This window comes from Oryctolagus cuniculus, chromosome 7, assembly GCF_051225735.1.
Source record: "Oryctolagus cuniculus isolate XC-2025 breed Fujian yellow rabbit chromosome 7, ASM5122573v1, whole genome shotgun sequence".
Taxonomy (NCBI): Eukaryota; Metazoa; Chordata; class Mammalia; order Lagomorpha; family Leporidae; genus Oryctolagus; species Oryctolagus cuniculus.
Window position 1 is genome coordinate 54,947,220 of NC_142873.1, and position 14,478 is coordinate 54,961,697.

Genomic DNA, 14,478 nt, shown 5'->3' on the forward strand with positions numbered 1-14,478 from the left:
AGCCAACTGGGGAGTGAACCATCAGATGGAAGACCTCTCTGCCTCTCCTCTCTCTATGTAACTCTTTCAAATAAATAAATAAATAAATCTTTAAAAAAAATGGGCAGATCAAGACTGAACAAACAAATGAGATCTAAAGGTTCCACTGGAGTGCAACCTAAGGACAGTCCCTTCAACTATGAAACTTGATCATCTAGACATGTGCCATGACTTTTTGGAGTTCAGATTCTATGGGACCAAAACCTCACGAGCATCAGGCTAGTGCTACTCTGACAACATGCATTCTGAAGTCCTGCCCAATTCTCATCAGGCCTGCACACTGGATATTAAGAATTAAATATACGACCTGACACCATCAAATTATTAGAGAGCATTGGAGGAACCCTGCAAGATATAGGTACCAGCAAAGACTTCCTAGAAAAGACCCTGGAGGCGCAGGCAGTCAAAGCCAAAATTAACATTTGGGATTGCATCAAATTGAGAAGTTTCTGTACTGCAAAAGAAACTGTCAGGAGAGTGAAGAGGCAACCAACAGAATGGGAAAAAATATTTGCAAACTATGCAACAGATAAAGGGTTGATAACCAGAATCTACAAAGAAATCAAGAAACTCCACAACATCAAAACAAACAACCCACTTAAGAGATGGGCCAAGGACCTCAATAGACATTTTTCAAAAGAGGAAATCCAAATGACCAACAGACACATGAAGAAATGTTCAGGATCACTAGCAATCAGGGAAATGCAAATCAAAACCACAATGAGGTTTCACCTCACCCCGGTTAGAATGGCTCACATTCAGAAATCTACCAACAATAGATGCTGGAGAGGATGTGGGGGAAAAGGGACACTAACCCACTGTTGGTGGGAATGCAAACTGGTTAAGTCACTATGGAAGTCAGTCTGGAGATTCCTCAGAAACCTGAATATAACCCTACCATACAACCCAGCCATCCCACTCCTTGGAATTTACCCAAAGGAAATTAAATTGGCAAACAAAAAAGCTGTCTGCACATTAATGTTTACTACAGCTCAATTCACAATAGCTAAGACCTGGAACCAACCCAAATGCCCATCAACAGTGGACTGGATAAAGAAATTATGGGACATGTACTCTATAGAATACTATACAGCAGTCAAAAACAATGAAACCTGGTCATTTGCAACAAGATGGAGGAATCTGGAAAACATTATGCTGAGTGAATTAAGCCATTCCCAAAGGGACAAATATCATATGTTCTCCCTGATTGGCGACAACTAACTGAGCACCAAAGGGGAAACCTGTTGAAGTAAAATGGACACTATGAGAAACAGTGACTTGTTCGGCTCTTGTCCTGTTGATGTACAATGTAATACTTTATCCATTTTAGTATTTTTTTGTTTTGTTTTGTTCTAGTACTATTGGTTGAACTCTGTAATTAACACACAATTATTCTCAGGTGTTTAAATTTTAACTGAAAAGTGATCCCTGTTAAATATAAGAGTGGGAATAAGAGAGGGAGGAGATGTACAATTTGGGACATGCTCAATCGGACTTGCCCCAAATGGTGGAGTTAGAAACGTGCCAGGGGATTCCAATACAATCCCATCAAGGTGGCATGTACCAATGCCATCTCACTAGTCCAAGTGATCAATTTCAGTTCACAATTGATCACACTGATAGGTTTAAGAGTCAAAGAGATCACACAAACAAGACTAGTGTCTGCTAATACTAACTGATAGAATCAAAAAGGGAGAAAAGGATCCATCATGGGAAGCGGGATACACAGCAGACTCAGAGAATGGCAGATGTCCTAAACAGCACTCTGGCCTCAGAATCAGCCCTTAAGGCAGTCGGATCTGGCTGAAGAGCCCCTGAGAGTATTTTAGGCATGGAAAGCCAAGATACTCTGGGAAAAAAAAAAAAAAAAAGACCTAAATGAAAGATCTCTGCGAGTGAGATCCCAGTGGAAAGAACGGGGCCATCAAAGAAGGAGGTACCTTTCTCTGAAGGGAGGAGAGAACTTCCACTTTGACTATGACCCTGTCGGAATGAGATCGAAGTCAGTGAACTCAAAAGGCTTCCATAGCCTTGGCAACTCATGACTAGAGCCTAGGGAGATTACTGACGCCATAAACAAGAGTGTCAAATTGTTAAGTCAACAACAGGAGTCACTGTGTACTTACTTCTCATGTGGGATCTGTCCTTAATGTGTTGTCCAAGGTGAAGTAATGCTATAACTAGTACTCAAACAGTATTTTACACTTTGTGTTTCTGTGTGGGTGCAAACTGATGAAATCTTTACTTAATATATACTAAATCGATTTTCTGTATATAAAGATAATTGAAAATGAATCTTGATGTGAATGGAATGGGAGAGGGAGCGGGAGATGGGAGGGGTGTGAGTGGGAGGGAAATTATGGGGGGGGGCATTGTAATCCATAAACTGTACTTTGGAAATTTATATTTACTAAATAAAAAAATAAAAGAATTGGCCTGAGGGGTCGATGCTGTGGCATAGCAGGTAAAGCCGCCCACAGTGTAGGCATCCCATATGGGCACAGGTTTGAGTCCTGGCTGTACCACTTCTGATCCAGTTCTCTGCTATGGCCTGGAAAAGCAGTAGAAGATGGCCTGAGTCCTTGGGCCCCTGAAACCACATGGGAGACCCGGAAGAAGCTCCTGGCTTCAGATCAGTGCAGCTCTCGCCATTGTGACCAATTGGGGAGATGGAAGACCTCTCTCTCTGCCTCTCCTTCTCTCTCTGTGTAACTCTTTCAAATAAATAAATAAATCTTAAAAAACAAAAAAACTGGCCCAAATCAGGCAGTGTCAATTCACTAAGACTAGTTTTACCATTTGCAGGTAATACAGTGGTTCTAAAACTCTAAGAGGGGAAAGGGGAAGCCTGAATCCCACACGTGCTACTTACTTGCTGTGTGACCTTGGACAAATTGCTTGGCTAATCTGGTTGCTAGTTTCCTTATAAAAAGAGAATGTGTAATACTTTCTGCACATGAAGTGAATCCAATGCAGTGGACACTTAGTAAATGGAGATTAGTACTGGAAGCTTAATTACAATCCTTTAAGCAAGGACAGAGATCATGTAAAATGTCTGACAACTCGTCTGTGGAGGAAAGATTAGTGGCCACCTGCTAACATCATTCCCAGAGAACACCAACGTGGATGCCCACAAGTAGGTACTATGTGGGACACTCGTCTAATACAATTTGAGTATCTCTTTTCCAAGATACTTGGAACCAGATAAACTTTTCCAGTTATGGAATATTTGTATATATATGATGAGCTATCTTGGGGAAGTGACCTAAGTCTAAACATTCACTTATGTTTTATATATACCTTATATACATGGCCTGAAGGTGATTTTTAAAATTATTGTTTTCTATTTACTTGAGAAGCAGAGAGAGAGAGAAAGAGAGAGAGCAAGCAAGCTACCACCTGCTTGTTCAGTCCCCAAATGCTCACAATGGCTGTAGCTGTACTGTGGCTAAAGAGGGTATATAGGAATACAATCCAGGTCTCCCAAGGGCCCAACTGCTTGAGTCATCACCATTGCCTCCAAGGGTCTGCATCAGCAGGAAGCTGGAATCTGGAGTCAAAGCCAGGAACTGAACCTGGGCACTCTGATGAGGAATGCAGGCATGTGATGCGCAAGGCTGAAGGCCTGCTCCATGGAGGTCATTTTAATACAGTATATTCGGTACAGCTGCATTTTTACTGTGACCATACATGAGGGCTGATATGGCCCTTTCCACTTCTGATATCATGTCAGTGCCAAAAAGGGTTTTGGATTTGGGGCATTTTGAAACTCAGATTTTTGGATTAGGAATGTTGACGGATGCCAAACAATTTATTTTCTAGCTTGCTGACTGTTTCTCTTAGAGCTACATTGTCACAGAAGTCACAATGCCTCCAGTCACAGAGAACCTAAATCATAGAGATGCTAAAATAAGTTGGGGAACAAGCATTATGACAGAGCTACTTAAGCTGCTGCTTGGAATCCCACATCCTGTATCAGGATGCCTGGGATGGAGTCCCACTTCCACCACTGATCCAGCTTCCTGCTAAGGCACTTGGGGGGGCAACAAACGATGACTCAAGTACTTGAGTCCCTTCTACTCATGTGGGAGACCTGGATGGAGTTCCTGGCTCCTGGCTTCAGCCTGGCCACACCCCAGACATTGCAGGCATTTGAAGACTGAACCAGTAAATGGAAGATCTCTGTCTCTCTGCCCTTCAAATTTAAAAAATGAATAAAAATGGTAGGCAGAATAAACAAATAAAAGTGAGTTAGCAGAAAGGAGAGAATTAAAGTGTGTTTAGTGAGAAAAACTGAAAACAAACAAGGACAAAAAACAATGAGAAAATGAGTGGCCTCCAAGCCATTAACAGAATTTGTTGACCTGCTAGGTCTTTTTCTTAATATGCATTATTAGAATTTTCATAACACACAGAGCAAAGTTTTGAAAAAACAGATTTAAAGGAAAGCCATCAAAATATTTTAAAGGTACTATAAATTATTTAAAGATAGTGCAAAGAAGAAAATTTTTTTAGCTGAAAGAGGAGAAAATTCAGGACAAGCTAGAAGCCTCTCTATAAGTATGGAAAGGATTATGCAAAAAAATAAAAATAAAAAAAAGGGATGTGTGTGACCATCTGTTCTCCATGTTCAGTAATGACTCAAATGAGGGGAAATGGGCTCAACTGCAGCGGCCGAGGATCACTCTGACAGTAATGGCTATTAAAGCAGAAATCATTTACGAAGGGACATCATGGCACTTCTCTCCCTGGAAATCTTTAGAAACAGACGAGACGCCCACTTTATCTACATGTAATGGAGGCATCATATTCCCACTGCACATCTGTGGTGTGTGAGATGCTCTGCTCTGCTGCTTCTCACAGCGCCCAGCAAGGGGCACAATCAACAAAGAGTTCAAGCTGCTCTCTTAGCACAGCCTGGAACCAAGCAGAGAGGTGCTGTCTAGATGGTGATCAGACATCCGCACTGCATTTTTTTTATTTATAATAAGAGATAATTTCAAGAAAGGGCCGTGAGCAGAGTCCTGGGGTGCAAGAGTGGAAAGGAAGAAAGATGTTAATTGGCCTGAGTGGGGAGGTGTGACAAGTAACAGGTGTGTTGCGAGTAACAACAAAGTTTTTCCCTTTGAGGTGACAGACGGCACTGGATTGCTGCTGCTGGAAACCACTGGATTCCCAAGGTGCATATGCAAAACCACCTGGGCTGAATATCAAGCTATACCATCCTCTTGTCCCAGACACACAACTGCATCCCTTGCTCCAGAACCCCCTGGCTAGGCAACAGCTGAGGACTTTCTCCTTCCCCTGGCACTAGCATAGACACTAGTGTGCTAACAGAACAAGAAATGGGCAAAGTGGCTCAGTTCTCCAGCCTCTGTGATTCCACGGAAATCACTGTCAGGCTGCTCTAGATACTGGCTACACTCTAACCAGTGAACAATCTGGACTCTGGACTCAAAGCACAAACTGCAGGCAGCACCCAGCAGCAGAGCAGGTACCCCGAGGGCATCCAAACAAGGAGAACATGCAGCCGGGTCTCCAACAGGATACTGGAACAACCAAGCCTCAAGGAGAAGCAATTTACCAAAGTAGCATTTAAAACACGACATTCTCTGATGGGAACGGAATTCTTCATGCATTTTCAGTAGTCACCAGAACTTTCTGAAGAATCACCTCAATGATTCCCATCTGGACAGTAAGACCCATGGTAGAGCCCTAAGAAGACCCAAACACCCCCAAAATGAAAAATCAGTACCAAAATCATAGTTGCTAATGTGACAGCTGGCATGCAAAAAAAAAGGTTAAAAATCAGCAGTATCTACAGAATTTTTATATAGGGACAGTCATCAGGTTAGATGAGGCTGCCAAAGGGACCTTCCTGGAAGCTGTGTTTACACAGCAATGCTACAAATATTTAAGGGTACTTCTAAAAGCTCATGGCAAAGTGGGAATTACAAGATTATTCTGGTGCAAAAAATTGAAATCCATGTGTATAAAATGCATACTATGAAACAAGTATGCATGGGATTTCCAAAAAATTTTTGCACCAAAATAAACTTATCTTTTAATTCCATTTTCCACAAACTGTTTGAAATATCCTCATTTAAAAATACCAACGATGTTTAAGATGTTTCATTCACCTTTTCTGTAAGACTGAGAGAATAACCACTGTTACCAACAGCGACTATCTCTCTTGGTCGCTGTTGTTTTTACTGGGGTGCCTTGAGAGTTCTGATGGAGGTACTGGGAGGTGCCAGGCCACCTTTGAGAACCAGTGGCTCCGATTTCCAATCCTTCAATTGGCTGGGATGAGGAGTGCAATCTGCAGCCTTGGATGGAGTTTCTCTATGCACAGAACCAACAGGTCCTCCTCGTTATCAAATCAACAACTCTAACATCACCAGTCCTGCATCCCAGCCACCCCAGATGGTAGCTTAATAGGCTGAAAGAATTAATAGTGCACCTCTAAGCACATTATTCACCCAGAGAATAGTTTAGGCAATGGAAAGAATCTGGCCCATTATAGCCCACACAATTGCTAAATAATATGCAATCACAGAAATGAAGCATGGCATATGGTAATCTCTCCACTATACTGAGCTTCATTATAATAAAAGTGCTGTTCAAAACCCTAGTAGAAATTTGAAAGGCATACCTTTCTTTTCTGGAAGAAACATCACAATAAGACAAGCCAATCCTGCCAGACACAGAAATGCTGCTAACGTCCTCTTCCGACCAAACCTAAATAATAGAAAAAAATACCAGACATCTCTTAAGAATCTTCTAAATCCATCTACTCCCCACTCCCAACTTATATTTAAACACCCTCAGTTTCATTAAATGCGCTGATCTTTTCTAAAGGAGTGGGTAGCAAATGTGCCTCATCAGGAGTCTGGCAACACCAGCATAAAACAAAGGCAAACTGGCTGGACGGCAAGCTCACGTGATGTGTACGAACAGGAGGCAGAGTAGTCCTATTTCCATGAATGTTTACTATGTTCCTGGCCCTGTTTTAAGTGTTTTCTACAAATCATTTTATTTCATCATAATAATAAGCCTGTGGGCATGTACTGTTATATTCCTCAACTTCTGGCTCATTTCATTTTCTGGTTACCTCAATCTTACACAGTTAAGAGTTTTAAACACTATACAATTTTCTTTTCTCTCTCTCTCTTGAAAACATAAACAGAAAACACTTCTTGCCAATTAGAATCAAGTGCAAGGCACATATAGCACACTTCGAGAGAAGTCATTTTCAAGGGAAGAGCTCTAGACTTGGAAGGAAGAAGTCAGCATTAACAAATCGCCCTTCTTAGGTCTGCAGCACACAAGGTGCTCTGCTGGGGCTTCCATCTTCACTGACATTTGGGTGACAATTTTTCCAGGGGAATTTCTAAGCCCTAGTTGGAAGATAAGGATGAGTGGAAGCTTACAGAGGAACTTGTCAAAATCATAAAACTAACACATGGCTAAGACAGGACCTGAATTGAGGTGTGTCTGTCTCATAGCTAGTGGCAGCTGGTGGGAGATAGAAAAGGTCTAAATCTCTTTCAAGTCATTATTTTTAATCTGTCAGTATCAAATACCTTCCAAGAGCCATGTTCCACAGGGGGGATGCAAAGATGCACAGGTCCACCCCCAAGGTTAGAGGTGGTCAGAGGCATCCACAGGAAGCTACAACAGCACAAAGGCATGGTGCTAGCACAATACAAGGAAAGCTGGGGAAAGACTTCAAACTATGATGTCTAATCCAGCTCTCAGACCATGATGAGAGCAAGAGGAAGCCAGCAAGAGAGGAGTCAGCAGAAGCAATGGGATGATTTCCTGGGCGAAAACCCCTGCATTTATCAGAATTCAAACCCACCCTTCAAAATGCTCTACGTTAAAAGCATGACTACAGCACTGAGCATGATACTAAAGGAAGCCTGGTTTTAGTTACGATGATAATTTCTGGAGAATGAGAAATGACACAGTCCAGCTGATTCCCAGCTCACACAGGACGGGATCTTCAGTAAATGATGTAAAAATATTTAAGGAAAGGATGCCGTATGAAGTAACTTTTTTTTTGACAGGCAGAGTGGACAGTGAGAGAGAGAGACAGAGAGAAAGGTCTTCCTTTACCGTTGGTTCACCCTCCAATGGCTGCTGCGGCCAGCACGCTGCAGCCAGCGCATAGCGCTGATCCGAAGCCAGGAGCCAGGTGCTTTTCCTGGTCTCCCATGCAGGTGCAGGGCCCAAGGACCTGGGCCATCCTCCACTGCACTCCTGGGCCACAGCAGAGAGCTGCACTGGAAGAGGGGCAACCAGGACAGAATCCGGTGCCCCAACCAGGACTAGAACCTGGTGTACCAGAGCCGCAGGCGGAGGATTAGCCTAGTGAGCCATGGCGCTGGCCTGTATGAAATAACTTTCAAAATGTGTTCTGAAATTGTGTCCACAGACACTGAACAGCAAAAGCAGGATATATTCTTTCCCTTCACAGATTAAAGTGGAACTTAGGAGATAAGGAAAGTCTAACGCATCCAATTCTTTGTCTTCTGGTGGGAATTCCTGAATACTGCTCATGGAGTTTATGGGATTCTGTGCTTCTAGAGCTATAACCCCATCTCTTGTGACTAACAAATTAGACACAGACAACTCAATAATCCTCAGGTGCTAAAGACTTTCAATATTGGCTTGCAACCTATATAAAAACTCATACACACAAAGTGCAAGAAATACTGCACTAAAAAATGAATTCTAATTGTATTTGGTCTTGAAGCAACTCTGTAATCACCAGGGTGATTAGCAGATACTGTATACACAAACAGTACCGTTTAGATACTTATGTAAATTACAGGCATGATACGCTCCGCAGCCAGTGTGCTCCCACGTGCCTGGGCACAATTTCATACTCATCCATACTCACCACTTTTGGTTTATCAAGTAGATGCAGAGAGGATAAGATGGGATCTCTATGAGGCCAGAAAGGGCCAGGTTGGCATAAATACTTCCACCAAGATCACCCGCACTTAGTGTTAGGCCGTAATACACCAAGCTGCACACAAACCTGCAATTGGGGACCAAGGGACCAGGGGGTAAAAAAACAAGGACAACAGAAAAAGCACATAAGGAGTTACCAGAGAAGATTTGAATAGCACTGTTCAGTACAATACAATCTGTTCTAAATAACTCTGACTCTCCCACTAGCCCTTCAGTCTTAACCTGAATTTCTATAGTAGGAAGAAACAAAAACAATATGAGGCCTTAGAAATGATTCATGTCTACATGTTATATGAAGCAAATGAAGGCCAGCTTTGGCAGCAGGAAAGATATTGTTTTGGGTTTCTCAAGCTTTTTGCACTTAATAGAAGACAATGACCCTATTCTTACTTTGTTTAATTTAACAACCTATGGAACACTTGCCTAAGGCGGTTGTGATATTATCGAGATGACTCTAGAAAAGAACTCCTGTGGAGAAAGCCAACAGAGGATGGCATTGAGAACAGAGACCGATCTTCAGAGGGTCACCTACAGGCCAGTCACTTCCCAGCCCTCATCTTAACCCCATCCTGCACTCACAGCAGGTGCACATGCTATGAGCACCCAGAACAAGGAAGGAAAGATAGGGCACGGCAGAGGCAGGATGCTCCAGGGGAAGACCAACTGAGCAAAGCCCTCCGGAAAGCCGTTACTTTATTTAAGCACTTTGTTCCTGAAACAAGCACTCTGGGGTCACCTCATGGGTGGCAGGCACTGTGCTGGACACTTGGCCTATCTCCTGCAGCCCAGAAGCAAAGAACCTAAGAACTAATGGCAATCAAAGTGCCAGCTCGCAGCACCCAATCAGGGCTTTCTCAACCAGAGTGAAGGTGGTACTAGCAACTTCTGTGCTGAGCAAACTAAAGTATTAAAACAAAATGAAACAGAAGAGGATAAAGAAAAATAAAACTCTGGAACTGGGATTTTCTAGGACACACATACATTTGATGAATCACAAATTCTTAATAAAATGCTTGGGCCTGGTTAAGTTGGTCAGTTTTTCTGCCTTTGCAATTCTGTCTGACCAGTGTTTATTAAAGGGAGGTTCTTGTTGTTAACCATTATTTTTCCTTAGAAAAGTCTGATGAGCTGCAGTTAGGACAAGATCAAACAGGAAAGAGAAAGCTTCATGCCTACTTCTGCCAAAACACTGGAGTAGGCCACGTTCTCCAGGCTACAGGAATGGGCCATGGCAATGGGAGGGAAGGTTGGGGAAGTGGGAAGAAGGACCCCTGGAGCTGGTCTGGTGAGCAGCTCACCCTTCCCCAGCAAATGAGCCAGGAACAGCAACTACTTCCCATTACTTCTTACTGGGGTAAAGCTGCTGTCCGTGCACAAAGCAGCACAAGCAGTACTGTAGCAAGGCTACCAGGCTATCCTACGTTAGGATGCAAGGTGCAGTCAGTAGTGTGTTCTCTCTGTCCTTAGGCCCCTTGCATGTAAGTAGCAGGCCAGGCAAATTTAGGTCCATGTGGTTTTCTAAAATAGTCTGACAATCCTTTGTATCTGCAACAGATACTATGATGCTATTTCGTAAGGAGCTGTCTGTGCTCATGCGAATCTAGTGGCAGTGAAAACAGAAACTCCAATGAAATAATTCCAGCCATGGAAACACACACTCCTATTTAAATCAAGTTGTGATGTTATCAAATCAGGGAAAGAACAAAACTAGTTCAGGACAAGACTGAATTGAATTCACGCATCAGATGGCAGTGAGAGAGCACAAGGCCCGGAGTGGGGGGGGGGGCATGGTCCCCAAGGCTGGGGCCGTGGTCTACAACTTGCCTTCATGGCAGAGGTGGTTTCTGGCATCCACAATTACAGCTATTAAAATCACTTCAGTCCTCTTTATGTGCCCCAAACACAATTAAAATGCTTGCGTTACATGTAACCGTACAGTTAGGGCATCCAGGAACTATGCAGAAGGCACTACCGGGGAAACAAGCTCAGGAGCAGATGCTAACCACGGAGGTGTGACTGCGCTCCCCAGCAGGGCCTTCTTCACGGACAGATCCACAGGAAAGGCTGCAGAATCTCACAGCCTCTTCAAAAGGAAAGGCAACAGGTAGAACGCCATCGTCTCTACTGGCGTGTGTTTTAACACCCGGAGCCCACGGGAAGAAGTTATTTGAGCAGACCTGCTTTGAATAAGATAAACAGGGAGTCTTCCTGGCCCCAAGTCTAATGTTTTTCATCTGCTGAAGGCCAGAACCCAGAGTTCAATACACCTGATAAAAAATGAAAGCCTTAAAAACAGACAGTACCATCTCCAACAAGCAGGAGCTTCTTCAAGGCAGAGTGTGACTGTCTAATGTGATATGCAAATGCAGCCTCACTGAGACTTGGTACCTGAATTTATTTTATGTCTGCTTTTAAATAGGTAGATCTCAAGTTGGTAGTTCCTATGCTATGTTGCTGGCTTTCGAAGATCGTCTTCATCCCCAAACCTCAAGCTTGTGTCCATTATTGCACATGCATTATGCATCAGTGATATTCCCAGCCCTGCGCTGGTTCTGTACGGGAAGGAGAAGTTGGTGGCCACACAGGTGGCAGCCAGGGCTTGAGTAGGAAAAGAGAGTGATGACACAGAAAAACACCTTTGGGGCCAGCACTGTGGCATAGTGGATAAAGCTGCCGCTTGCAATGTCGGCATCCCACATGGGCGCCAGCTCAAGTTCTGGCTGTTCCACTTCTGACCCAGCTCTCTGCTATGGCCTGGGAAAGCAGTAGAAGATGGCCCAAGCCCTTGGGCCCCTGCACCTGTGTGGGAAGACCCAGAGGAAGCTGGCTTCAGATCAGTGCAGCTCTGGCCATTGCAGCCAATTGGGGAGTGAACCAGCAGATGGAAGACCTCTCTCTCCTCTCTCTGCCTCTCCTTCTCTCTCTGTGTAACTCTTTCAAATAAATAAATAAATCTTTAAAAAAAAGAAAGAAAGAAAAACATCTTTGCAGATTCTTGTTATGAAACTACTGGTTCCTTTTTTAAGCTTTATACATAAGTTCACTTTCAATAAAATCATTTTCCTTTTATCCACACATGAAAACATGTTTCCATACAGCCTTTATGGCAAATATAGGTAAATCATAGGACAACTGGGCCAGAGGGTATGATGCTCCTGCTAGTACCGCACTGAGTAATGCTGATGGCACCTTAGGACAATGGACAATATTAAAACACATGCACAAAGGCTGGAGCTGTGGCCCAGCAGGCTAAGCCAGGGCCTGTGATGCTGGCACCCCATATTGCATTCCCAGTTCAAGTCCTGGCTGCTGCACCTGCAAGCCAGCTCCCTGCTAATGTGCCTGATGAAAGCAGATGATGGGCATCTGACATTCACATGGGAGACTCATAAAGTTCCAGGTTCCTGGCTTGGGCCTGGCCTGGTTCCAGCTGTTGTGGTCATTTAGGAAGTGAACCAGTGGATGTTTTTCTGTCTCTCCCTCTTCTCTGTCACTCTCCGTTTTGAATAATTAAATCAATAAATCTTTAAAAACAAAAAACATGTGTACAAGTAACCAAGATATGGAAACAACCTAAACATCCAACAGTGGAAGAATGGAAAAAGAAAAGTGTACTTCATATGGAGACTTCTGCAGAAAATGTGTGGTGAAATGGAATTGTAAGGCAAGTTTGTCTTGGTGTAAAAAATTTTTAAATCCATGAGTAATTTTTCAGAATATGCATTTTCCATGACTTTCTGAAGACCCTTCATATATGCAATGGAATATTACTCAGTCTTAAAAAGGATCTTGACTTCTGGCACCATATGAATGGACCTGTAGAGTATTATGCTAAGTGAAATAAGCCAGACACAGAAAGAAAAATGTCATAGCATGTCATTTATATGTGAATATTTCATATACATATGTGTTATGTATATATTGTATACATATACATATATATGTGTATATATATAGAGAGAGAGAGAGAGAGAAAGAGAGAGAGACAGGTTAAATATAGAGACAGAGGATGAAATAGAATTATCATTACCATGAGAAGGGGGAGAAAATGGGGATTGAGGTATAGGCCAAAAGATGCAAAGTAGCAGATGTTCAAAAGAAGCAAATAGAGAGATCTACTGAATAGTTTAAGAACTAGATTTACTAAACTTGTAAGATATTAGGAATATCTGATAAGCAGATTTCTATCTGTTCTTGTCACACACAGAGTTAATTAAGTGAGACAACAGGTATGCTAATCTAGGTTCACTATATATCTTTATGTATCCCATAATATCATACTGTAAACTCATATATATACAAAATTGAGTTAAATCAAAAATTGAATTTTTATATATATATATATTTATTTATATTTTTTTGACAGGCAGAGCAAGACAGTGAGAGAGAGAGAGACAAAGAGAAAGGTCTTCCTTTTGCTGTTGGTTCACCCTCCAATGGCCGTTGCGGCCGGCGTGTCGCGCTGATCCAAAGCCAGGAGCCAGGTGCTTCTCCTGGTCTCCCATGCGGGTGCAGGGCCCAAGGACTTGGGCCATCCTCCACTGCACTCCCGGGCCATAGCAGAGAGCTGGCCTGGAAGAGGAGCAACTGGGACAGAATCTGATGCCCCGACCAAGACTAGAACCCGGTGTGCTGGCACCGCAGGCGGAGGATTAGCCTATTGAGCCGCGGCGCCGGCCTTGAATTTTATATTTTTCTGAAATAAAAAGACTTGGGAAAACAGTCTTAACACCATGTTAACTATGCCAATAAAATTTTATTTGAAAAAATTATGTGAAATTCACAAACTGGATGAGCCCATCCATTTTTCTCCTTCCTACAACTTCATCCCATAAACAGAATCCTCTTGAATCACTGAATGAAACTTCTGGGAACACTGAGAGCATTTTGAGACAGGAAGGAAACACTAATAAACAACTAGAAAATCAGGTTCAGAGAGTGATAATCGTTACTGGCCGATTTGCACACATGACTCAGGCCCACAACCTCGAACTCCAGGGAGGCCCATTGTGCCAGGGACAGCCCTGAGCCCACCACTGTGAGCTGCTGAGCAGGGTGCCACACAGGATGCAGCACAGAACTGCTCCTTACCAAAGCCAAACGCAGGGATTTCCAGGTCCTTTCTAGAAACTCTTCTGTCTCTGGATGCTTGCTGGCTTCCCCTCCTTGTCGGGGAGACGGGGAGACTTGAGCATTTACAGTGAATGCCCCAAGAGCATTATGTGCTTCTGATGTCAACTGACAAAGGCTCAGCAAAGCTACCAGAAGACAGGACCATCTCCTGCTTGCCGGGGCAGTGCTATGAAAGCAAGGGTGGGCAGGATACCAGGTGCTCAGGACAGGAGCCTTGTTGCTGGGAAACAACCTCTGGTGGACAAAAGAGCGAACCTTTTCCGTAACTAAGAAGGAAGAGCTTATCCCGAGGGCTTTAGCAACTTGAGCTGAAGATGAACACAA

General features: G+C 43.2%; 1 protein-coding gene across 5 annotated transcripts in view; it reads right to left on the reverse strand.

Annotated features, from left to right (window-relative positions):
- SLC22A15 (solute carrier family 22 member 15) overlaps positions 1–14,478 on the reverse strand; it is an 81,558-nt gene that overhangs the window by 13,700 nt on the left and 53,380 nt on the right. For 3 of the 5 annotated variants that reach the window (XR_518141.5, XM_002715736.6, XM_089336993.1), the window contains 2 exons: positions 8,948–9,088; positions 6,695–6,780 (listed from right to left, as the gene is read on the reverse strand). Coding sequence is in view for 3 of the 5 variants with exons in the window: in XM_002715736.6 (XP_002715782.2) it covers positions 6,695–6,780; positions 8,948–9,088 (227 nt within the window). In the remaining 2 variants the exon portion in view is untranslated. The remainder of the gene's footprint in view (positions 1–6,694; positions 6,781–8,947; positions 9,089–14,478) is intronic. The other 2 variants (XR_016237105.1, XM_089336991.1) reach the window with 1 other exon arrangement.